This window comes from Mesoplodon mirus, assembly GCF_964341445.2.
Source record: "Mesoplodon mirus genome assembly, chromosome: 3".
NCBI lineage: Eukaryota > Metazoa > Chordata > Mammalia > Artiodactyla > Ziphiidae > Mesoplodon > Mesoplodon mirus.
This window is the reverse complement of record NC_138978.1, coordinates 29,905,892-29,929,745: the sequence shown is the minus strand read 5'-3', so window position 1 is coordinate 29,929,745 and position 23,854 is coordinate 29,905,892. Positions and strand designations below refer to the sequence as shown.

Below are 23,854 nucleotides of genomic sequence, written 5' to 3'. Positions count from 1 at the left end.
AATAGTGTGTATCTGTTAATCCCAAACTCCTAATTTATCCCCACCCCCAAACCTTTCCCATTTGGTAACCATAAGTTTGTTTTCAAAGTCTGTGCATCTGTTTCTGTTTTGTAAATAAGTTCATTTGTATCATTTTTAAGATCCCACATGTAAGTAATATCATACGATATTTGTCTTTCTTTGTCTGACTTACTTCACTTAGTATGAAAATCCCTAAGTCCACCCATGGTGCTGCAAATGGCATTATTTCATTCTCCAGCCCTAGTCTGTAACCAAATTTAGAGAGGTTTCCAGACCTGAAAAGAATACACCCATCGGCCCCAAATCCCCATGTGTTCTGTGGGTAATCAGAGTCGGGGTCTCCCCATAGGTGCTGTGCCCTGGGATTAGGCCACTTATGAGCTCTCTGTGTATATGTGTCTGTCTGTGTATATACGTGTTTTTTTTTTTTCCAGAAAACCCACGGGAGTCATGTTTCGATCCTGGTCCCATCAAGAACGGCACGCGAGTGGGGTCCGACCTGAAGCTGGGCTCCTCCATCACCTACTACTGCCAGGGGGGCTATGAGGTGGAGGGTTCCTCCACCCTGAGCTGCATCCTGGGGCCTGATGGGAAGCCTGTGTGGAATCATCCCCAGCCAGTGTGCACAGGTGCTGGAGCCCAGGGCTGGGATGGAGGGAACTAGGGCATGCCAGAGGCAGAAGGGGCTGGAGGCTAGGGGAAGGGGCAGGCAGGACATGGGCCTCACAGGAGGGCTCCTTGGGTTCGCCATGAATGAGAAGGGCTGGAAATTCCCCAGGTGTACCAGTCCCCGTCAATGGGTCATCTCTCTCAGAGCACATAGTGTCCTCATCCCCACTCCAATAGATGTCCTCAGCGGTGGCCCGAGACATGCCAGCAGCCCACACCACAGAGAGGGGAATCTAAAAGTGACCCTGAGATTGTTCCCAGTCCTAGGGGAAACCACTGAGAGTTCTGATGTGTAAAACTAAGACCAGCAGGGTGGGCTAACTCCAAGGGCAGCTGGGTTAGCCATGGGGTCTTGACAAAAGGGATCGGATGGAGTGCCGGAACTTCAGGAGCATGGCGGCCACCTAAGTTGAAAAGTAAGGAGGCCCCTTTGTCCAGGTGGGAGAGGCTGGCTCTGAGGTCCACCCCTCGTGGGACTGGGACCATGGCTGGGTCATGTGAGCTGTTTGCTCCCAGCGGGCTATTCTGAGCAAACCTCTGCTCCTTAGTCGTGCAAACACTAAGTGCCCAGGTACAGACATCAGCCGTGGGGTGGCAGACCATCTCCGGGTCCCACCTGTAGGCAGAAGAGGTTCCTAAAGTGCTCCCCAGGGCTGGGCCTCCAGGGACCAATGCCAGTGTCACTAGTTAGAGGGCAAGGACTGGCCAGCACCCAGGAGGGCCCTTGATAGCATTGGGGGTGGGGGTGGGGAGTTCAGGCCACATGCCAGGCCAGGGATGGATGTCTTTGGGCAGGGCGGGCAGGGCAGGGCATGTCCCCAGAATTCCCCTCCTCCACATTAGTGGCTTCAGACCTCAGAGCAGCCCCACCAGGGCCAGAAGGTCAGGCTGAGAGTGAGCAGAGACGGAGGGTGGACAGCTGATGAGAGACCCATGAGGTCACCTGACCCTCTGCCTGATTTCTTTTTCAGCCCCCTGTGGGGGACAGTATGTGGGTTCAGATGGAGTGGTCTTGTCCCCTAACTACCCCCAGAACTACACCAGTGGACAGATCTGCCTGTATTTTGTCACCGTTCCCAAGGACTACGGTATGGATTTTGTGTTTATTTGTTTATGTTTTCCAGCACCTCCCAATTCCACTCCAAATTGTTTCCACTCCTGTTGTGCCAATGGGCCAAGCAGTCTCCCTCAGAGGACAGCTGTGTGCTGTTGCTCTGCAGTGGGCTGTAGAGCACACTCCTGATACACACAGGAGGAAGGGACCAGTGAGACCTGCTGGAACCAAGGGTAGGGTGGTTAGGAAGGGACCAGCCAGGACAGAGGGAAGGCAGGGTGCACCGGGGACTCCCTAGCCCAGCCCGGGTCTGCATAGAGGTGCTGCAGACCCAGGCCAACTGGGAACCCAGGGGAGGGTGGTGGAGGGCCAGGAAGAAGGGAAGGAGTGGGACTGAGTTGGACTTGAACATACAGGTGAGGGAGCTGGGCACCCCATCATTCCACTGTTCCGTCTGTGAGCGGAAGCCTGGTCCAGCAGCAATTGGTAGGATGAGCAAGAAAAAAAGAGAGGAGCAGGTCAGGGCCCTGGAAAGGCAGAGAAACCTCCAGATTCCAAGAGGCCCCGGCAAAATAAGCCAGCCTTGTCACCTGGTTAGCAGTGGGACAGTTAAGAGTCCTGGCAGCTCTGGAGGATTCAGGAAGTTCCTGAGGGGCACAGGCTGGTTGTACCCGGGCAATCAGTGACTGGCCGGGCTGCTTTCTCCCTGGATCTCCTCTTTGTAGGAAGAGGAACAACTATTTCTAAACAGAGTTGGCATTAGTGGGGTAAAGGTCATCTATATATCCTGACCATCTGAGATGAGGCAGCCTGCAGAGAACTGGCTGCTTTTTCCCAAGAGATAGGATGGACTGAACCTGGGGCAAGGCCTGATCATTCACCAAACATTTATTAAGCACCTCCTAGGGACCTCGCACTCTGCTGGGAACCAGAGCTGCAGAGATGAGAGAGACGTGTTTTCTGCTCTCTGTAAATTCCCAGCCTCATCTTTACCCACAGCTCTTGCCATTGGGCACCACTCCCACACCAGCACCTGCATACTCGTGTGCGTGGACACACACGCTCCCCAGCACATTCATGTGGCAGGAGCTTTTGACCTGTAGAATCACAGGTAGAAAAGTACTGAAAGGTTGTCCAATCCCACCTGCCACCCGGAGCCGAATCCTTGATAGCTGGGCTGCATACTGTACTTAATTCCTCCAGTAATAAAGAGCTCACGCCTTTGCAGGCAGCCAGCCCCAAGGCTGGGCAGTTTCACTGGGCTGGAACCTGTATGTGGAGAGCTGATTCTAGGAGGGGTCGTGATCTGTCCCAAGCATGTTCTCTTTTTTACTGATGCTAAGCCCAGGGATCTAGGTGCAGATTTTTGCCTCAGGTTGGAAATACTTGTCCCCAGCCTGTGTCTCAGCCTTAACACCCTCTCCTCATAGATCTTTCTTTGATCCCCTACCTGAAGTGGACTGCCTTGCTTTATCACTTTTCTCCCACTCCCTCTAAAATGTAACACTATCTGAAATTATTTTGTTTATCTATTTGCTTAAGTGTTTTGTTTTGTTTTTTCACTTTTGACTGTCTCTTCCCACTAGAATGCACACTGTGTGAAATCAGGAACCTTGCCCATCCTGTTCACCTCTGTAGGGGAGAGTGTGGAAATATCCCTGCCACCACCCCTCACTCAGTGCCCATTTTCAGGGCACCAAAACAGGCTCTCCCTCCTTCTCCTCTGCCCGTGAGTTGAGAGCTAAAAATCTCTCACTCCACTCACTACTATACTCATCATTGCAAATGCTTTCTTTCCGCAGGCAGTCAACTCCATGGCCTAAGTCCCTCCCAGCCTCAACACACACACACACATGCACGTGTGCGCGTGCACACACACGCACATGCATGCACATCTGACTTCCTACGTGCTCAAGGCTTAAGCCAAAATAGAGAAGGGCTTACCCTGGTACTTGCTTTCAGATGCACCCAGCCAAATGGGAGACCAGTGCAGGCAGAATGTACCAGGGTCTGAAATGGAGCTGTGCCCCCCCATGGCCCCACAGGGTCAGTAACCCACCCCCTCCAGCAGTGACTGGCAGAGATGGGACAGTTGAGGAAAGACCCTGTGATAGCCATCCAATGGCAGGGCCCTTAGGTCTTGTCTGAAAGGGGACTCCTCAAGGTCATGGTCCACCAGTTTTTCGGCCCCCTCCCATGAGCTAGTTGAGTGGCCTTGGGGAACTCAACCTCTGAGCTTCAGTTTCTTTGTCTATAAAATCAGATATCTGGAAGAGTCAGGGTTGAAGAAGATGACGTGCATGGCAAGCATGGTACCCAGCACAGAGTAGGTGCTCAATACATGTCATTTTGCCTCTTTCCTTGGATTTGCCAGAGGGAAATGAGGTAGAGATGTTTGCCTCTTCCAGGGACAGTCGCTCCTTCCTTAGGAGAAGGCTGCTACTCAGCACCCTCATTCCTCTTAAATGTGTGGGATCTTGTATCCAGGGGATGCCCTCATTGGCTGGATCTTTGAAGAAAAAGTGAAGGAAAATACAGGGTCCTGAGATCAACATGAAACATGGGGGAAGTTACAGGAAGCTATTCCTTTTCCTAGAGTAGCTGCTGCCACTGCAACTTGAGAAAGGACTAGGGTTAGCCTGGCTGCTCGTGCAGTCCACAATGTCATCTTGACCTGTGTGGAGAATGCCAGCCCGACCCTTCCCAGGTCCCCGCATCCCTGTGCCCAGTGTCTAATCAGCCAGTGGAAAGGCTCAGCAAGCAGTTAGCCCCATGAACCGACAACCTCCTCTGAGGTCGCCCTGCTCCTCCAGCTGTCCAGGGCTCCCCCGCAGCACGGCCGCCCAGCCTTGCCCCTGAGCTCTCTGCACCGTGTCTCCTCCGCAGTGGTGTTTGGACAGTTTGCCTTCTTCTACACGGCCCTCAACGACGTGGTGGAGGTGCATGATGGCCACAACCCGCACTCTCAGCTCCTCGGCTCCCTCTCGGGCTCCCACACAGGTACCCAGGGCTGGGCCAGCACGGTGAGGGTGGTGGGCAGGGGCGTCGAGGGGAAGGAGGAAGGAGGCCCTGTGAGCAGGGCGTGGCCACAGGTGGAGCCACACCTTTGTGTTTGTCGTACGCTGCTGCTGTCAGCTCCTGATGACACCACATAGAAGGAAGCTTCAGAGGCTACCCTCACCCCAAGCTGTGTCTACACCCCTCCCAAGTGGCATAGCATTCCCCTGTAGGTTGATATTGAGACCCAACCTGTTTTTCTAATGGTAAACATGTTGCACTTCCATTGTAGAAAACTTAGAGGCAAGACAAATTAATTGTATAGAGAATTAAAATAAAAACCACCCCGAAAGAACCACTGAAAAGGTGGAGTGTATTTCCTTCCAGTCTTTATATCTACTTGGACCTAATCTTTTACATTTTTTATTGAACACAACAATATACATTTTTATTAAAATGTTCATTGTGAGCATTTCTCTTTTTATTTTCCTCTGTAATAGGATTTTTAAATGCTGCATAAAAGTCTATCATATAGTTATTTAAAATTTATGTAATGAATTCTCTATTATTGAACATTTAGATTGTTTTCTTATTTTTCACTCTCATGAATAGTAATTCAATATAGTATACATATATCTTTGTATACATCTCTATTACCTTAGAATATCTAGAAGTAGAATTGCTAAGTTAAAGGAAATGTGTGATCTTTAAGGCTTTTTATAAAGATTGTCAAATATCGCTCCAGAAAGTTCTTGCCACTTTGTTCACCAACAAATAAGAGGGCATGGTTTTGCAGCTCAATAACAAAAGAACAAAAAACCCAATCCAAAAATGGGCAGAAGACCTAAACAGACATTTCTCCAAAGTAGACATACAGATTGCCAGCAAACACATGAAAAGATGCTCAACATCACTAATCATTAGAAAAATGCAAATCAAAACTACAGTGAGGTATCACCTCACACTGGTCAGAATGGCCATCATCAAAAAATCTAGAAACAATAAATGCTGGAGAGGGTTTGGAGAAAAGGGAACCCTCTTGCACTGTTGGTGGGAATGTAAATTGATACAGCCACTATGGAGAACAGTATGGAACTAAAAATAGAATTACCATATGACCCAGCAATCCCACTACTGGGCATGTACCCTAAGAAAACCATAATTCAAAAAGAGTCATGTACCACAGTGTTCATTGCAGCACTATTTACAATAGCCAGGACATGGAAGCAACCTAAATGTCCATCGACAGATGAATGGATAAAGAAGATGTGGCACATATATACAATGGAATATTACTCAGCCATAAAAAGGAACGAAACTGAGTTACTTGTAATGAGATGGATGGACCTAGAGTCTGTCATACACAGTGAAGTAAGTCAGAAAGAGAAAAACAAGTACCTTATGCTAACACACATATATGGAATCTAAAAAACCCGTACTGATGAACCTAGTGGCAGGGCAGGAATAAAGACGCAGACACAGAGAACAGACTTGAGGACACAGTGGGGGAAGGGGAAGCTGGGACAAAGTGAGAGAGTGGCACTGACATATATACACTACCAAATATAAAATGGATGTCTAGTGGGAAGCTGCTGTATAGCACAGGGAGATCAGCTCGATGCTTTGTGAACACCTAGAGGGGTGGGATAGGGAGGGTGGGAGGGAGGCTCAAGAGGGAGGGGATATGGGGGTATATGTATACGTATAGCTGATTCACTTTGTTGTACAGCAGAAACCAACATAATATTGTAAAGCAATTATACTCCAATAAAGGTATTTTTTTAAAAAAGGGCATGTTTTATTCTCACAAAAACTAGGTAGTTAAGAAAACAAAAACATCATCAGTTTGAAAAGTGAAAATGGTATCTCATTTTTTAATTTGCCTTTTTTTATTACTACTTAGGTTAACGTTGTATAATGTAATTATTGGCCCATGAATTTTTTATTTGTGAATTTACTTGTAAATTAGTGTTGATTTTCTATTAGCATTTATTTTTGTATGTATTTAGTAGAGCTCCACATTATTAGAAGCTATATATATTACATGCCATAAAAACCTCTTATGTATAGTATATGCTATGAAAAACCTTCCCCTATAGTTCATCATTTGCCATTTACTTTTCTTCAGGTTACGTTTTAATGTCAGAAAATCTAAATTTCCCATGATATTAAATCTGTCAATGTTTTCTGTTATAGTTTTCTCCTCTACTTTTCTGCTGACTAAATATTCCTCTGGGTTTTCCTTTACTTTTTTAGTTTCATTTTTTCTTTTAATACCTTTGGAATTTATTTTGATTTATTATTTGAACTAGGGAACACCTAACCAACATCTTGCAAATTTAGTTAATCAGTTGTTCTAATGGAATTTTCAAAATACCAGATTCACATATATTAAGTTTTTATAAAGTTAAAGGTATGTTTCTAGACTCCTCTGTTTATTCTTGTATCAGTATCAAAAAGCTTTAATTAGTGTAACATTATAATAATGTTTAACACTATAATAATTTTAAACATATGGTACTGTAAGTCCCCATTGTCATTCTTGATTTTGAATTTTTTATTGATTATTCTTGCTTAATTTTGCTTCCAAATAACTTTTAGAAATATTATATCAAGTTAAAAAAATTACATTGGAATTTTCATTGGAATGCCATTAAACTTATAAATTAATTGGGGGAGAACTCACATGTTTATAATAGTAACTCTATTTCCCATTAGGAATATGGTATGTCTCTCTATTATCTTTTGAAAGAAACAAACAAAAAAAAACCTTTGGAAAGGTGCTATAATTTTCATTTAGGCAGTATCCATTTTCTGTTGACTTTATTTCTAGATATTTGGTGGAATTTTTGTTGCTGCTACTGTAAATGAGTCTCCCCCCAGCATCACCTGCCGGCCCCACCATTATATTTTCTAAGTGGTCTTTGCTAGTATATTAGAAGACTGATATTTGGGGTATATTCATCTTGTAAAGTCATTGAACCCTCCATAATAATGCTAACACTGCCAACTGATTCTCCTGGGTCCTCTAGGCAAGAAGTGATATCGTCTGAAAATAAATCTGTCTCATTATTTTATCTCTTTTCAGTAGTTTTTCTTTTATTTTCTTCCATGGTTATTGGTCTAGTCAGGTATATTACCTTAACATCAATGTTAATGTTTTATATGTCAGTAAAAAAATCTATTTTGTGGGGCTTCCCTGGTGGCACACTGGTTGAGAGTCCGCCTGCTGATGCGGGGGACACGGGTTCGTGCCCTGGTCCGGGAGGATCCCACATGCCGCGGAGCAGCTGGGCCCGTGAGCCATGGCCGCTGGGCCTACGCGTCCGGAGCCTGTGCTGCACGGCGGGAGAGGCCACAGCAGTGAGAGGCCTGCGTAGCAAAAAAAAAAAATCTATTTTGTGATTATTTTAAATGGAACAAAATCACTTACATAATATCCTATGGTGATGTTTAATCTCTTTTGTATTAGTGGTTATACACAAGAAGAACAAAATAATCTGAAGAAAAATAGGAGGAGAGATGTCATGAAACAAAAGCAGAGGTTAATTAATTAGAAAATAATAACAAGCTCCACAGACTGAATGGTATATTCATAGTTGCCCTTTTTTCTCAGCTGGACCAGAAGTTTTATATTGTTTAGTTTGTTTCATTTTGTTGGCTTCATTCTGTTTCATATTCAACTTATCAATTCTTCTGTAGACTTTGTTATTGTTTTCTAATTAATTGAACCCCGCTTGTGTTTCATAACGTCTCCCCTTTTTTTCAGATTATTTTATTCTTCTTGTTGTAACTTTTTGAATTGAGAGTTTTATTTATTTTTTCTGTGTAATAAAGAAGCATGTTTACAGCATATATATATTCACCTCTAAGCATAGTTTTGGCTTCATGCCATAAATTTTGATATGTACTGTTTTCATCATCATTACTTTCTAAATAATCCATGATCATGATTTACTCTTTCTGCCCAAGAGTTGTTTAAGGATGTCTCTTCTTTTTCCCCAAGAACCTGGATTTTGTTCCCATTACATTTAAACATTTGTGTTAATTTCTATTTTTATTGCCAGGTAGTTAGAGAATGCGGCCTGTACCATTTCTACTCTGGGGATTCAATGAGGTCCTCTCAGTAGCCAAGGACATTTTTTTTAATTCCTTAATTTTCTGAGAAGAATGTGTGTTCTCTGTTGCGTAGAGAGTCCACGTAGAGAGAAGGGGTGAGCTCAGGCCCTGTGGTCACACTGCCTGGTCTCTAATCTCAGCTCTCCAACTTGCATGCTAGGTGCTTGCCATCACAATCCTTGGCCACTCTGAGCTTCAGTTTCCTCATGTGCAAAGTGCAAAAAGTAAAACTTCTACTTCCTAGATTTACTGTTAGGATTCAGTAAGCTTTGTAATAGCCATTAGATAAGTCTTACTCATTTTTATTATTCAAACCCATTATATCAGGGGTTCTCAATGAAATGGAACACCCCACACATACACACTCATCCAAGAGTGTAAATCAGGATTTTGGAGGGTAAGATGCTTTTTCAAAATCTCTTGATAGATAGATAGATATAAGTATATCCATAGATATAGAAGTATAAGCATAGGTACAGGTAGAGAGATAGGTATACACTTAGGACCTGTAGATATAAATATAGATATAGGGATAGGGATAAATAGAAATGTAGATGACCAATAGAAATAGAAAGAAATAAGGATAGAGATAGATGACTGATAGGTGGATGGATGGATGGATAGATAGATGGATAGATAGATAGATAGATAAATAGATAGAGAAATAGAAGTATAGGATCTATATACATTAATATCAATATCCTCAGATCATCTCTTATTCCTCATATAGAGAAACACTGATGATGAGCCTTTGGTGCTGATGGGAGTGAACTGTGTCCCTGTCCCTGAGGCTGGGCTGGGGGAGAAAAAGAAAAGCTTGAAGACCACAACTCAACAGTCTTCATTTTTTTTTTCTATTTATATATCAGTGAGAATGTTGTGTGAAAGTATCTGCCAGCACAATTGTGATATTTTGTTGTCTTCCTGTGTTTCTAACAATTTTTTATCTGTCTTTGCCTGATTTATCTTTTCTCATTTTCTTTGAGAGTCTTTTTCTTTTAAGAGGAAGTTTACTTATAATTGAAACATGTGGCCTGCTATCTGTCACCTTGTTTTGTTCGTTCTGGGGTTTTGTTTGTTTTGTTTTGTTTTGCTTTTGCTTCTTCACGTTTCCATTCATACCTGACCCATCTCTAATTTCCAAGCTTTGCTGATACATTTGGACTTTATCAATGTTATTAGTAATTATTTTATAATTATGGACTTCTTCCCCAAGAACAAGTTTTTCCATTTGCATTTAGTTTTGTTACCTCTTTAACAATAATTAATTGGGTTTAACTATACTTTCCTAGCTGTCTTTATCCCTGATAGTTTTTGATTTCCCTACTTTTGTTCATTTTTTTAAAGTAGGGCTCCTCACTGCAGTACTTTCTGTCACCTTGCATGTATGAGAATGCCTTTCCTTTGATGTATCCTATAAATGACAACCTGATTATAAATCAAATTATGGGTCACAAATATTTCAAAGCTGCAGAGGTTACTTCATTGCAATAGTTAATATTATAGATGAGTTGAAATTCAACCTGATTCTTTGTCCTTGTAGGCAACCCATGCTTTTCTCATTTAAAAACCTTTCACATTTTTTTCTTTATTTTTAAAATTGAAAAGCCCACTAGGATGTGTTGTGGTGGAAATCTCTTTTCATTAATTAGATCTGGCACTTTGTGAACAATCTCATTCAAAAACCTCAAGTCTTTCTCAAGCTTAGAAAGTTGTCTTCCTTCTTAAATTATTTTTTCTCATTCAATTTCTCTTGTCTTCTCTCTCTAGAATTCTTTTTTTTTGTTGTTGTTGCTTTATAACAAATTTAATCAGTTATACATATACATATGTTTCCATATCCCCTCCCTTTTGCGTCTCCCTCCCACCCTCCCTATCTCACCCCTCCAGGCGGTCACAAAGTACCGAGCTGATCTCCCTGTGCTATGCGGCTGCTTCCCACTAGCTATCTACCTCACGTTTGGTAGTGTATATATGTCCATGCCGCTCTTTCACTTTGTCACAGCTTACCCTTCCCCCTCCCCATATCCTCAAGTCCATTCTCTAGTAGGTCTGTGTCTTTATTCCTGTCTTACCCCTATGTTCTTCATGACATTTTTTTTTCTTAAATTCCATATATACGTGTTAGCATACAGTATTTGTCTTTCTCTTTCTGACTTACTTCACTCTGTATGACAAACTCTAGGTCTATCCACCTCATTACAAATAGCTCAATTTCATTTCTTTTTATGGCTGAGTAATATTCCATTGTATATATGTGCCACATCTTCTTTATCCATTCATCCGATGATGGACACTTAGGTTGTTTCCATCTCCGGGCTATTGTAAATAGGGCTGCTATGAACATTTTGGTACATGTCTCTTTTTGATAGAATTCTTGATATATGCATATTAGATTTTTTTTCTGCCTGTCTTCCACGTCTCTTGTCATTTCTCTCATTAGTTTAATCTCTTGATCCTTTTTCTGTGGATTCTGGAAGAATTTCCCAAATTTAATGTCCACTTTGCTGTTCAATTTCTGCAGAATCCAGCACCATGTGCTAGAGTTTCTCATCTCTTTGTAGCTTTTATTGATCTCAGATCTGTTCTTTGACACATCTTCCTCCTCTAATTTCAGAGACGCAATGCTAAATTTAATCTTGTGACAACCGCTATTAAAAATCTTCTGAGATTTTTATCTGTTCTTTGTTGTAGTTCACATAAAGATACTTGCTTTGACTTCTGAGAGGTCTCCTACCTTAAAACTTTGGAATCTTTTCTTATGTCCAGTGATTTTACTGTGTGTTTATTCCTGGAGAGGGAGCGCTGCATACGTCCAGCACTGGAAGTTGAAATGGGTCCTGTGAGAGATTACAGGGGGTCCTACTCCACATATATCCGGCCAGATGATGGGAAAATGGAAAAGTTGAGTTTGTTCTGCTCACATGTATTGAGAGGAGGAACTAGAGATGGTGGTGAAAATCAAGAAAAGCTTTTCTTCATGAGTTTCTTTTTGCTTTGGCAGCCAGAATTTAGCTGGGCAGTGACTCCTAGGCTCAGCCACCTGGGATCTATGTAAATCTAAGTGTGTTGTGAAAAAAGTTCTCTAACCCCCATGACCAGTAGCATCACATGGGCTTTCTGGAAGCACTGGTGGACCCCAGATGTGCCTCCCAATGGCTTCTTGGGTGGTTCCAACTCCAAGCCTCCCTGAAGTGGAGATGTAGCCTGGCTTTCTGTAACACCTACTTCCCTTCTGACAGTGGGGTCGGCAGACATTCCCAGGGGTCCCTAAGGCTATGGAGGGGCAGCATGCCGAGTGGTCATGCCACTGCCCATCACCCCACATTCTCCCTCAGCTTCCACAGGAAGGCGATGGTGAGCAGGACTCCACCTCATGGCTGCAGGTCCGTCTGCACCACATCAAGCAGAATATATATCTTTATCTTCTGACATAGAAGCTATTGGGCTTCCTTAGCTTCCTGTCCCTGTGCGGACTTTCCCCACTTTATTGTGTTATTGGTTGGGTGACAGTACACTCTGCTTTGCCTGGGATAGTCCCAGCTTTCACTTGGTTGTCCCAGCATAACTATTAATAGCATGCCCTTTGACTCTCGGAAGTGTCCTAGTATGAGCAATAAATTATATGATCACTCTGGTTGTCAGTCATTTCACAGGGCACCTGGGAAAAGCCAGTTACTCTCTAGTGATTACGTCACCCTCCTTTCCAGAACTTGGTGCCTTTTTTGTTTGTTTGTTTTTATCAGATTGATATCAGTTTTCCAAGTAAACCACCAGTCAGTTTGGTAATGGCCATTCTCCCCCATCCATGTGGGTCAACACATCTTCAGAAGCTTTCTCCTTTCCAAGCAGGTCATTTGATCTGAACCTATCTTTCTTGATCTATAAACTGCAGGTACTGAATGCCAACCTCACATTGACATGGGTCAATGTTAAGACCACGGATGTGAAAGCTTTCTGTAAACTTTAAACTGTAACTTACAGTAAAAATGTGAGGTTTCGGGCTTCCCTGGTGGCGCAGTGGTTGAGAGTCCGCCTGCTGATGCAGGGGACACGGGTTCGTGCCCCGGTCTGGGAGGACCCCACATGCCGCAGAGCGGCTGGGCCCGTGAGCCATGGCCGCTGAGCCTGCGCGTCCGGAGCCTGTGCTCCGCAACGGGAGAGGCCACAGCAGTGAGAGGCCGGCGTATCGCAAAAAAAAAAAAAAAAAGTGAGGTTTCATTTTAGGAAGACCTGGGAGGTGGAAGGGGCTGCTGTGTGGGGTGTGGGCAGCCCCTCCATCCTGGCCAGGATTTTACCTGCCAGGTCCGACTGCTGGACTCACAGTCTTCCTCTCCTCCTTGCCCCTTATCTCTGCAGGAGAATCGCTGCCCTTGGCCACCTCCAATCAAGTCCTCATTAAGTTCAGTGCCAAAGGCCAAGTTCCAGCCAGAGGCTTCCACTTTGTCTACCAAGGTATGCAGGACGTGGACGTGGGAGGTGTGAAGGCAGTCTCAGTTCTTCAGAGAAAACAGGGACCTTTGACCCCCTAGTCTGAGCCTCATTCTTAGGGTGTTTGGGGGCAGTTACTGGTTTATGGTGCAGTTCCCTGAAATTCAGTTGAATTTTATACATTCATGTACCCAACAGACAATTCTTGGACCAAACTCCACGCTGGATAAGGGAAGAAATCATAGAAGGGAAGCTAATTTGCACACATACCCCCACTGCCCATTGTCTGGCACAGTCCTGATGGCATTGGGAAGACCAGCCCAGGCCTCTTACCCAGACCCTCTCCCGTGGAGCTTGGTTTTGTCTGCAAGACCCAGTAAAGGTGCGGGGAAAACACAGGCTTTGGAGTGAGTTGGACATGGATTTGGATCCCAGCTCTGTCGATTTCTAACTGGGCACCAGCTACTCCTCCTCTTGGAGCCACAGTTTGTTCACCTGTAAAATGAGGGTGATCATATTACCTCACCAATGGCATTAAAAGAGTTCACAGGGGCTTCCCTGGTGGCGCAGTGGTTGAGAGCCCGCCTGCCGATGCAGCGGTCACGGGTTCGTGCCCTGGTCTGGGAAGATCCCACATGCCACGGAGCAGCTGGGCCCGTGAGCCATGGCCGCTGAGCCTGCGCGTCCAGAGCCTGTGCTCCGCAACGGGAGAGGCCACAACAGTGAGAGGCCCGCGTACCGCAAAAAAAAAAAAAAAAAAAAAAAAAAGAGTTCACAGAGTAGCTGGCATGAGGCAGGTAATCAGTGTCTGTTCCCTTCCATACGAGCCCGGAAAGGCCAAGTCTTGGAGCACCCTGGCCTCCACCTGGAGGCCCCAGCCTCCCTCTGTCCAGCAGAACGTCCACTCTTCTAGGGCTCAGGTTCCAAGAATGGTCCTGTTCATTCCACCGCCCAGGATGAGCTGTATTGCCCTGTGCAGGGGTAATCCTGCCCCTGGGACACCCCCCCTGGGGCCTGGGTTCAAAGGTCCTATTAGCCCCTGTAGGTAGGAGGAAGGGAGATTCAGGTCATGAGAGCAGGGCCCTGGGTAGGGTCTTCAGGCACAGGGGGTGAAGAGGGCAAAGGCAGGGTCAGGGGAGAAGGAAGGGCCATTCCCCCTGTTAGGGGACATGGGACCCTACTGGACAAGGGCCTTCACTGGGAAGGCAGAGAGCACGACTGGGCCTAAAGTCTGGGCCCAGGGGGCTCACAGTGCGTCCCGTGGTTTCCAGAAGCTGTGCTACAACATTGTGTGTCCAGCTATGTTTTAGTAAGATGGGCCTTATCCTAGAAAGCCCCCTACCCTTGCTCGGAGGGAAAGTGCCCAGAGCCTCTCAGGGTCCCACCCAGTTCCAGCCCCCCGGTGTGCCCATCCCCAGACCAGTTTCTAGAGGGGTGTGGCCTGCCCCTCAGCGCCCTTGTCCCCTGCAGCGGTGCCCCGGACCAGCGCCACGCAGTGCAGCTCGGTGCCGGAACCCCGCTATGGCAGGAGGCTGGGCAGTGACTTCTCGGTGGGCGCCACCGTCCGCTTCGAATGCAACTCCGGCTACGCCCTGCAGGGCTCCCCAGAAATCGAGTGCCTCCCTGTTCCCGGGGCCTTGGCCCAGTGGAATGTCTCAGCACCAACGTGTGTGGGTGAGTCCTGGACAACCAGGACTTAGGGGCAAGGGTGACCGGCCAACACCCAGCAAGACGCACAGCAGCCCCGCCGGCCAGAGTGACTTCAGAGCGGGACCCCTTCCAGCCAAGCCCTCGTCCTGTGGGTCGGCGTGAAGACAGCGAGGAGGAGCAGCGGGGGCTGCTGGGGGAGGGACATGGGGGCGGGGCAGCGGGAACCAGGTCCCTCAGGAGGGTCGTATGGGGAGGAGCCACGGGAGGGGGCGGGGATGGGGCCCAGGGTGGGGAAGCCAGCCTGGGGTGGAGTCACAGCGAGGCTGGGGGCCCTGGGAGGGTTCTGCCGGGGAGGCTCCCCTGGGGACCCACAGAGACCAGAGCGGCCTTTTTCCCAGTGCCCTGTGGCGGCAACCTCACGGAGCGCAGGGGCACCATCCTGTCCCCCGGCTTCCCCGAGCCGTACCTCAACAGCCTCAACTGCGTGTGGAAGATCATGGTCCCCGAAGGCGCTGGCATCCAGGTGAGGGCCAAGGGGGTGCCGGGGGCAGACACAGCATCCTGTCCCTGCCCCTCAGGCCAGGTGTGCGGGGGAGGCCCACAGACAGAAAAACACAACAGCTCCCGGATCAGGAAGGACAAGGGGTGGGCGCTGGCTCGGCCATTAGGGAAGCCAGAAGAAGGAGGTGGGCCTGGAGCTGGAGTGTGAAGGCTGGGGAGGAATCGTAGATGTTTCTCAAACGACTTGAAGGGTTCTGTTCTTCAGAGTGTGGGGGGATGGAAGAGGAGGCATTGCAGGTGAGGGGGAGGGAGCAAACCGGCAAGCCCAGACGAAGCAGGGACAGCGCCCGGTGCACACCTGGGGCGTCGCCCCTGCAGCCTGAGGCCGCAGTGGAATCGGGACCATACTGGTGCCCGGGGGTGACAGCCAGCTGGAGGAGGCCCAGGACAGCTGCAGCGGCCGGGAGGAGGGCCCGGGGCGGGCAAGGCCAACAGAGGGGAGCCGCAGGGACTCAAGGTGGACAGGTCCAGCCAGGCGCAGGTTATACTGGCTCACAGCTGCAGGATGTCTGGTGCAGTCGAGACAGGAAAGTGAGGAAACCCAAGGAGTGTTGGAGAAGTGAGGAGGAGGCCAGCTGGCCCGAAGTGGCCTGGACTTTCCTTTCCCCGTTCTCTACCTGACAGAGTACCCCACTGCCGTGCAGTCATCTCACACCTCTCTCCGCCACTGGACAATGAGCTGCTGGAGGACAGGGACTGCATCTGACTTTTATCAGAGTCCCTAGCACGGTGTCGGGTCCAGACTAGGTGCTCCTCCCTTCACGTAGATGGGAAGGGAGGCAAAGAGGGAGGGCTGCCTAACCCATGATTCAATCCCCCTGCCTTTCCAGATTCAAGTCGTCAGTTTTGTCACAGAGCAGAACTGGGACTCCCTGGAAGTGTTTGATGGTGCAGACAACACTGTAACCATGCTGGGGAGTTTCTCAGGTGAGGCGGGGCTTCTAGGGACCTGGACTCTGAGGGCAGTAGTGGACTTTCATTATTAGTATTGAAATGTAATTCACATGCCATAAAATTTACCATTTTAAAGTGTACAATTTAGTGGGGTTTAGTATATTCACAAGCTTCTACAACCATCACCGCTATCCAATCCCAGATCATTTTCATCACCCCAAAAAGAAACCAGGTACCCATTTGTACACACTCCCCATTGTCCTGCACCCCCGCACCCCCTGGCAACCACTAAGCTACTTTCCATCTCTATGGATTTGCTCGTTCCAGACATTTCATATAAATGGAGTCATACAATATATGACCTTCTGGGTCTGGTTTCTTTCACTCAGTGTAACGTTTTCAAGGGTCACCATGTACAGCACACATCAGCACTTCACCGTGTGGACAGACCACATTTCATTCATCCATTCATCAGTTGATGGACATTTGGTTGTTCCCAACTTGTTGGCTAATTATGAATAATGTTGCTATGGACGTTCACATACAAGTTTCCTTGGGAACATGTTTTCAAGTCTCTTGGGTATACACCTAGGAGTGGAATTCCTGGGTCCTATGTGATTCTATATTTAACTTTTTTGAGGGACTGTCAGCAGAGTGGCCACACCACTTTCCATTCCAGCAGTGGACTTCTAATTGTGGTGTATGATTTTGCCCAAAGGTCAGGGCAATTATCTGGGTCTTGTAGACCCCAGAACTTCATGCTGCCAAGACCTAAGAGGTGTCATGTGCCCCAGATAAACTGTCTACACTACCTGAATGGCCTAGAGAATTATCCACGTCAGAGTCACTTTGAAGACGCCTGGAAGGGGACCAAACTCATAGGCCACTTGAGGGAAGTCACCCTGCTGCTGGCATGTGGCTCTGCCACTGCTATTTTGCAGGAAGTTGTTTGGAGTCTCTCCTCCCTCAGCCGCTGGAGACCCAGCACACTAAGGCAAGCTAATTTGTCATTCAGTGAGTTTGATAACTGGGGACATCTGGGGGCCTTGGGAGCAGAACGTCAGCAGGTAGCAACAGCCGGCGAAATGGGGAGGTGCCCAGGGGTGAGGAGAGACTAAGTCTGATTGGTCTCCATTTCCTCGCCAGGTACAACCGTGCCTGCCCTGCTGAACAGCACCTCCAACCAGCTCTACCTGCATTTCTACTCAGACATCAGCGTGTCTGCAGCCGGCTTCCACTTGGAGTACAAAAGTGAGAATCCAGAGTGTCAGCTGCTTGCAGGGTTCAGGGTGGGAACTGACAGGGCCCAAGTTCCCACAAGGAGCAGGGGTTATCCTGGGGCTATATATTCTCCACCCCACTGAAGCCTTACACCAAACTAGATGAGGATGCTCAAGCTCAGAGAAGGTCTGAAGCCTCCTCAAGACACACAGCCAGGAAGTGGTGGAGCCAGGGTTCTCACCCAAGGGCCCGTTCCTCAAAAACCTGTGTGCTTCCTCTGTGTCCACACAGGAGTGGGAGGAAGGGCCTGGTCACCGGCTTGGGCCCAGTAAATTATTTGGGGTGTGAGACAATGGAGGTTCTCTCCTCCTCCAGTCCTAAAAACTAGCTTCTCCAACCCCTGGTCAATGATGCAACTGTCCTTGAAGTTCTCCTCATTGCAAACTTCACTCCTCTCCCACTCTCAAAACCTTACATCCTGGCTTCCAGCATCCCTAAGTGGTCACAACTAAAAACTCTTAAAGAAAAAGGGTGGCAGGGGGAGGGAGAGGTACAAACTACTGGGCATAAGATAGGCTCAAGGATGTATTGTACAACACGGGGAATATAGCCAACATTTTATAATAACTGTAAGTGGAAAGTAACCTTTAAAAATTGTATTAATTTTTTTTTTAATTTTTAAAAAAAGAAAAGGAAAAGGGCTGTGCCTTGTGGGGTGACAAAGACAGAGGTTGCTGGGGTAGCTGCTTTCATCCTGAGACGGCCTGCCCATTCCCATCCCCACTGGGTAGAGGAAAAAATATGTTGGCAGCAGTGTTTGCCATGCATTCATTCAGCAATTACTTATAGGGTATTTACAATGTTCCAGGTGCGATGCTGGGATTGGGTAAGATCAAGAGGGGTGAGTCCCCTCTGAGTCCACGGGAGAGAGGCAGACACGTAGACAGAGCAGGACATGACAGCATTCCAGGTGCTCACAGGGGTGTCGCCAGGAGGTACAGCGGTGGTTCAAAGGATAGAACAGTCACTTCTCCCAGAGGCTGGTGGAGAAGTGAATGTGATGAAGAAACCCTGGACACCTGCAAGTGCCCTGTGCTAAGTGCCCATGGAACAAAGATGAATAAGGCACAAGGCACAAAGTCTAGGGGGAGAGATGGACATGGAAACAGTAATTGTAGTTCAACCTGATATGCTAAGGGTGTACAGAAGAGGGGAGCTAACCCTGGCCACGTGAGACTTTACAGAAGGGGTACCTGAGTTAGATTTGGAATGAGAAGTAAGAAATGGGGGAAGGTGTGGTTGGCTGGACCATCTTGGACAGGATGGGCAGATGGAAGCCCCACTTGCTGCTAGAGGCCTGATAGGGTCAGCATTGCCCAGCTGGTCTCAAAATGAATGAGCTTTGTCCAGGTAGTTGGAAGAGGATTAGCTGGATCCCAGAATGTTCATCACCTGGAAGAACTGAAATGTGCAGCTGGTCAGAAGGCCCTGGGGCAGCTGGAAGCCAAGACCCTGCAGGGTGGAGGATAGGACAGGGACCTCCAAGACCTTCCTCCCACAGACCTCTCAGGCCTCACTCACCCAGCAGGGTGAAGTATCCTGGGCTCTTGAATAATTCATACGTTTCCTTTCACCCTCTCGTCTCTGTTCTCTCCAGTTTTGTTTCCTTATCCAGTATTTAAATTTGAGTTCTTAAATGTTCCCTAGAATCTTCTCTTTTCTTACATGTTCCAACGATAGAACTTTCCTGAATCTCTTTGCCATTCTACTGCCTCATTCCCAGGAAAAATTCACCTTTCTGAATTTTTGTTGCTGTTGCTGTTGTTCAAAAGAATGGGTAGTTTTCTCAGTAGCTGGTGTTTATCATGCGCTGTCCTCTCACAGTGGAAAGAACTAGGGGAAAACAGAGGTCTCCATTAGTATTTGGAGACTGAAATTCCTAGGAGCCAGTACCCTGTAGTTGTGTTTGTTTTGTAGATAATCTACAAAGAGGGTACAGAAGGGGAGAATTAACTGCTATTGTAGAGGCAAATGGTTTTGAAGGGTACTGAAAAGTCTTGTCTACTGCTGTGACTCATATTTAATATTTATTTAATTGAAATGGAAATGAAACAATATGCTTTCAGAAGTAATAAATTGCATATGATTTTTTAAGTCTTCCTTTGTTGTAAGCATGGCTTAAATAAAATCAAGCTATGCAATGTAAAGAAATTAGAATGGACTTTTCTCTGTGTCCTATATCTTCCTCTCTCGGTCCTCACCTCTCTCCCCATTGCGTTCTTCTCCCACCACACGCTTTGGCTCTTGCTTTCTCTTTCTCTCTGCCCCTCCTCCTCCTTCTGTCTACCACTGCCATTCCAGTAAGCAGGTGTCAGGTTACTAAGTTGTGATCACCCCCACTAAATACTGAGTTGTCTTCTACTTGGACTGCAGGGAAGAGTGGGGCAAAAAGAGACAAGATAACAGTTGAGATGAAGTACTTTCAATTCAGTTTGATGATTGTTTTAATATTGTCCTTGGAGTCTTTTGGCCCAGATGCTGGGATTTGCGGATTTAGGCCCAAACAGCTTCCATTTCCAAGCACCACATTCACTTCTTAAAAGCACATGTAGGACAAAAGTTGCTTGGGAAGAGCATGATGGAACTTCTTGAGGTGATAGCAATGTTGTATAGTTTTGAGCCCGAGGGCCTCTGGACAGCCAGAGTCCCCAGATGATACCCGCCTGCCCCAGGAGGCTTTGGTCTGTTGAGCCTCTGTGCCGTATGAACATTCTGATTTTCTCATGTGCTGGGAGGTGAAAGGCTTAGGAAACCCTGGCCTAGAGGCTGGGAGGAGAGAAAGCAGAGAAGACACAGCTTGGAGGCAGCTTCTCCTCCCTGCTGCCAGCCATGCCCTCGGCCTGCTCTTACGTCCACCTGATGGGCTTGTCCATTCTCCCGTTGTCTGTCTCTGTCTGGTCTAGCGGTGGGCCTGAGCAGTTGTCCAGAACCTGCTGTGCCCAGTAACGGGGTGAAGACTGGCGAGCGCTACTTGGTGAACGATGTGGTCTCTTTCCAGTGTGAACCGGGATATGCCCTCCAGGTACCTCCCATTGACCCCCAGGGCCGGAAAGGTGTCCCCTGAGCTGGGGTCAGCCGGCCTTCCCCAGGCAGAGCTGCAGTCGCCAAAGAACAGAGAGAAGCCCCCCAGATCCCTCAGGCACCGTTATCCCCTCTTGGAGCTGTTCATGAAAAAGACAAAGTGCTGACTTTAGCCATTTGACACAAGCCAGCCTTGAATGTGTTCCTGCAAAGTTTCGGTTTGATTAGACTTTAGGAAAATTTAATTTTCCTTCGAAGGCAGTGAGGGACTCTGGAAATTAAAGGAGTCTCACAAGAAACCTTTAGTAATGAGAATTCTTTAGCAATAGCCGCTAATAAGCATCCTTCCCCAGATCTCTCTCCCTCTGACTCACTCTCCATTCCACAGTGGATCCATGTGTCTTGTTCCTTGACCCAAGGTCCCAGAACAAGCCCCCTGCTCCAGGTTGTACACGCAATTGTGCCCGTGGGGGCAGCTAGCCCACCCTGTTCTTGACTCCTCCAGGGCCACGCCCACATCTCCTGCATGCCCGGGACCGTGCGGCGCTGGAACTACCCTCCTCCGCTCTGTATTGGTAAGAGAGTCCCCACTTTTCCAGTTCATTCAAATCCATTTCTACCAGGGCTTTGAGTTCAGTGACATATCACTGGGATCAAGTTTGACTCCAAAGGAAGTTTGATATTCCGGGTCTGCTCACAGGCAGTATTTTAGACTGATGTTTTTGTAAGCTTTAACTCTCAAGATTTTCCTGACTTTTGGATACCTTCACCCACCAAATGAAACATGATAGGAGGCTTGCCCATTCGAAAACCTGATGATGGCCATTCTGATTCCAGATAATCGACCAAACCCCAAATGGAACCTCTGGGCACTTTGGGCTTTCCCCTGTGACTTCTCGTGGGACAGACAGATGGAGTCCACTGATAGAGGAAGGCTGAGGGTTCCCTGTGAAACGAGGACTTGGTTTGGTTTCTGTGCCGAGTAGTGATGAAGAGATCATTGGATAGAAGAAAAGACAGGATCTCCACCCTCAGAAGCTTGTAGTCAGCTTGGGGTAGGGGGAACATCCCTTTATTGAAGGTCTGCCACCTGCCGGGCACCAAGCTACGTGTCTCCTCACCACAGCTCTTCAGGGCAGCTGTCATCACCCTCATTTTTGCAAATAGGAAAACTAAGGCTTTTAGGATTCAGAAGAAAGTGGCAAAGTTGGGAATGGAAACCTAGGTTTCCCTGATGCCCCGCCAACTGTCAAGTGCAAGTCTAGGCTAACCTTCGGGTAGGAAACAAGGTGAACCAAGGGCGTGGCAGTGGAGTATATGACATTTCCCTTCAGTGATCTCATCAGGATACAGACCTGATCATCTGCATAACAGTCAGAAATGGGACTGGTCAGCCCAGGGCCCTTTCCCCATCCTGTATCACAAAGGCCTTGCCCAGGGAACTGCTCATAGAACAGCAGCTGCCGAGGCTGAGGGTGTACTGTGTGTGCCAGCCGCTGTTCCAAGTCAAGCGAAGCCCTTTCTGTTGTAACCTCATAACCACCCTGTGACACAAGTGCTGGGTGGGGGAAACTGAGGTTTGGGGGTTTGGGGTGGAGGGAGTTAGAGCTGGCCCAAAGTCACTCAGGAAGTGGGAGCATTGGGATTGTGACCCCAGGGGTCAATGCCCAAGTCCCCACTTTGCACCCGGGCACTGATCCCTTCGGGTCTGTGTGCTCGAGTAGTCCTCTCCCCAGAAGGCATTTGTGTAGGCACGGCATATGGCCTCCCCTCCGCTCCTTTCTGTGGCCTCCCATGACAAGCTAACCCCTTTCTGCTCACACAGCCTTTTCCTAATAAGATGTAAAAGGAAAGAATCAACGTCAACTGACCAGGCTGCAGTCGTGCCCCAGCCCTGCGTCTTCAGGTGACTGTGACAGAAGTCACCTCGATTGGAGATTCAGATGCCCCAACCCCTCCTGGGCTGAAATAATCACAGTCACTTTGGCTCAGGGCGTGTGTCCACGCTCTGAGGGTGGGCTCATGGTGGGGCTCTTCTGTTGACCACCCAGTCCCATGGAATATGTATTTGTAAAGAGCCTGGTGGCGTGCCAGTGCATCCCCGTCCCCTTCTTTCCTATTTTTCAGTCCTGGAAGAGTTGACTGGACAGTGAGGAGCGGGAGATTTGGGGGATAGTGTAGGAAATGGTCACACTTCTCTTGGGGCAGACCACTTTTGCTGCATGACCTCACTAAGGAAACTGACTTTGAAGGGCATGCTCAAGGTCAAGCATCCGTAACTTGGGTTTGTGGATGGCTGGGCAGACCTAGGATATGCTTCCGTTCCTGGATTTGGCCCTTGTCTGCAGTTTTTTAGGGAGATGACTTATAGGTTCCTTTGGGTTCTCAAAGGGAAATTGACTTGGGAAAGTCCAAATGCTGCATGGCCCCGTACCCACCTCACTGCAGTCCTAATGCTCTGTCTGGTCTCACGGTCACAGCACAGTGTGGAGGAGCAGTGGAAGACATGGACGGGGTGATCCTGAGCCCCGGCTTCCCGGGCAGCTACCCCAGCAACACGGACTGCTCCTGGCAAATAGCACTGCCCGTGGGCTTTGGTAAGTCTTCACACCCAGGCCTCTGGCTTAAAGCAGCTATCTGCGGCTGTCAGCAAAACCTCTGCTGAATCCATTTAGCTCTCTGCCTCTCTGCTTCCTCAGCGGTCGACCTCTTGTGCAAGCGTGAGGATCAATTAGGAATGGTAGAGATTAACGGGCCTTGGGGACATAAAATAGGGGAAAAAATTCAGGGACTGCCATTATTATTTTTATCATTTGAACAGTGGGCTAAAATGTGGAATGAGAAATTACTCAGGGCTGGTTAAAAAAGAAAAAAACAATCTTATTTTACTGAGACTGGACTTCAGCCTGTTCTTTTAATTCCAGTATCTAATTTCTCAGCCTAATTAAATTGAGCCAAGGTCAACGTGAAATTGAGTTTGCGTTCTTTATACTCACCTTCTAGCTGGCCTTAGAGGTTGGGAGGTGTCTTTGTGTGTGTGTGTGTGTGTGTGTGTGTGTGTAGACACAGGGGTTGGCGTGGTGTAGAGGACACTGATCTGGGTACAAAATTAAATTAGTGGAGATTCATGTGTTGTGCACTGGGAATGTAATCTAA

General features: G+C 47.5%; 1 protein-coding gene across 1 annotated transcript in view; it reads left to right on the top strand.

Annotated features, from left to right (window-relative positions):
• The window catches only part of CSMD2 (CUB and Sushi multiple domains 2), a 659,332-nt gene that overhangs the window by 523,985 nt on the left and 111,493 nt on the right, over nt 1–23,854 (top strand). Inside the window, exons 30-40 of the mRNA XM_082615655.1 lie at nt 456–650; nt 1,662–1,778; nt 4,631–4,744; nt 13,220–13,315; nt 14,762–14,965; nt 15,340–15,464; nt 16,333–16,429; nt 17,543–17,647; nt 20,581–20,699; nt 21,204–21,273; nt 23,179–23,295. Of these exons, the coding sequence (XP_082471781.1) occupies nt 456–650; nt 1,662–1,778; nt 4,631–4,744; nt 13,220–13,315; nt 14,762–14,965; nt 15,340–15,464; nt 16,333–16,429; nt 17,543–17,647; nt 20,581–20,699; nt 21,204–21,273; nt 23,179–23,295 (1,359 nt within the window). The remainder of the gene's footprint in view (nt 1–455; nt 651–1,661; nt 1,779–4,630; nt 4,745–13,219; nt 13,316–14,761; nt 14,966–15,339; nt 15,465–16,332; nt 16,430–17,542; nt 17,648–20,580; nt 20,700–21,203; nt 21,274–23,178; nt 23,296–23,854) is intronic.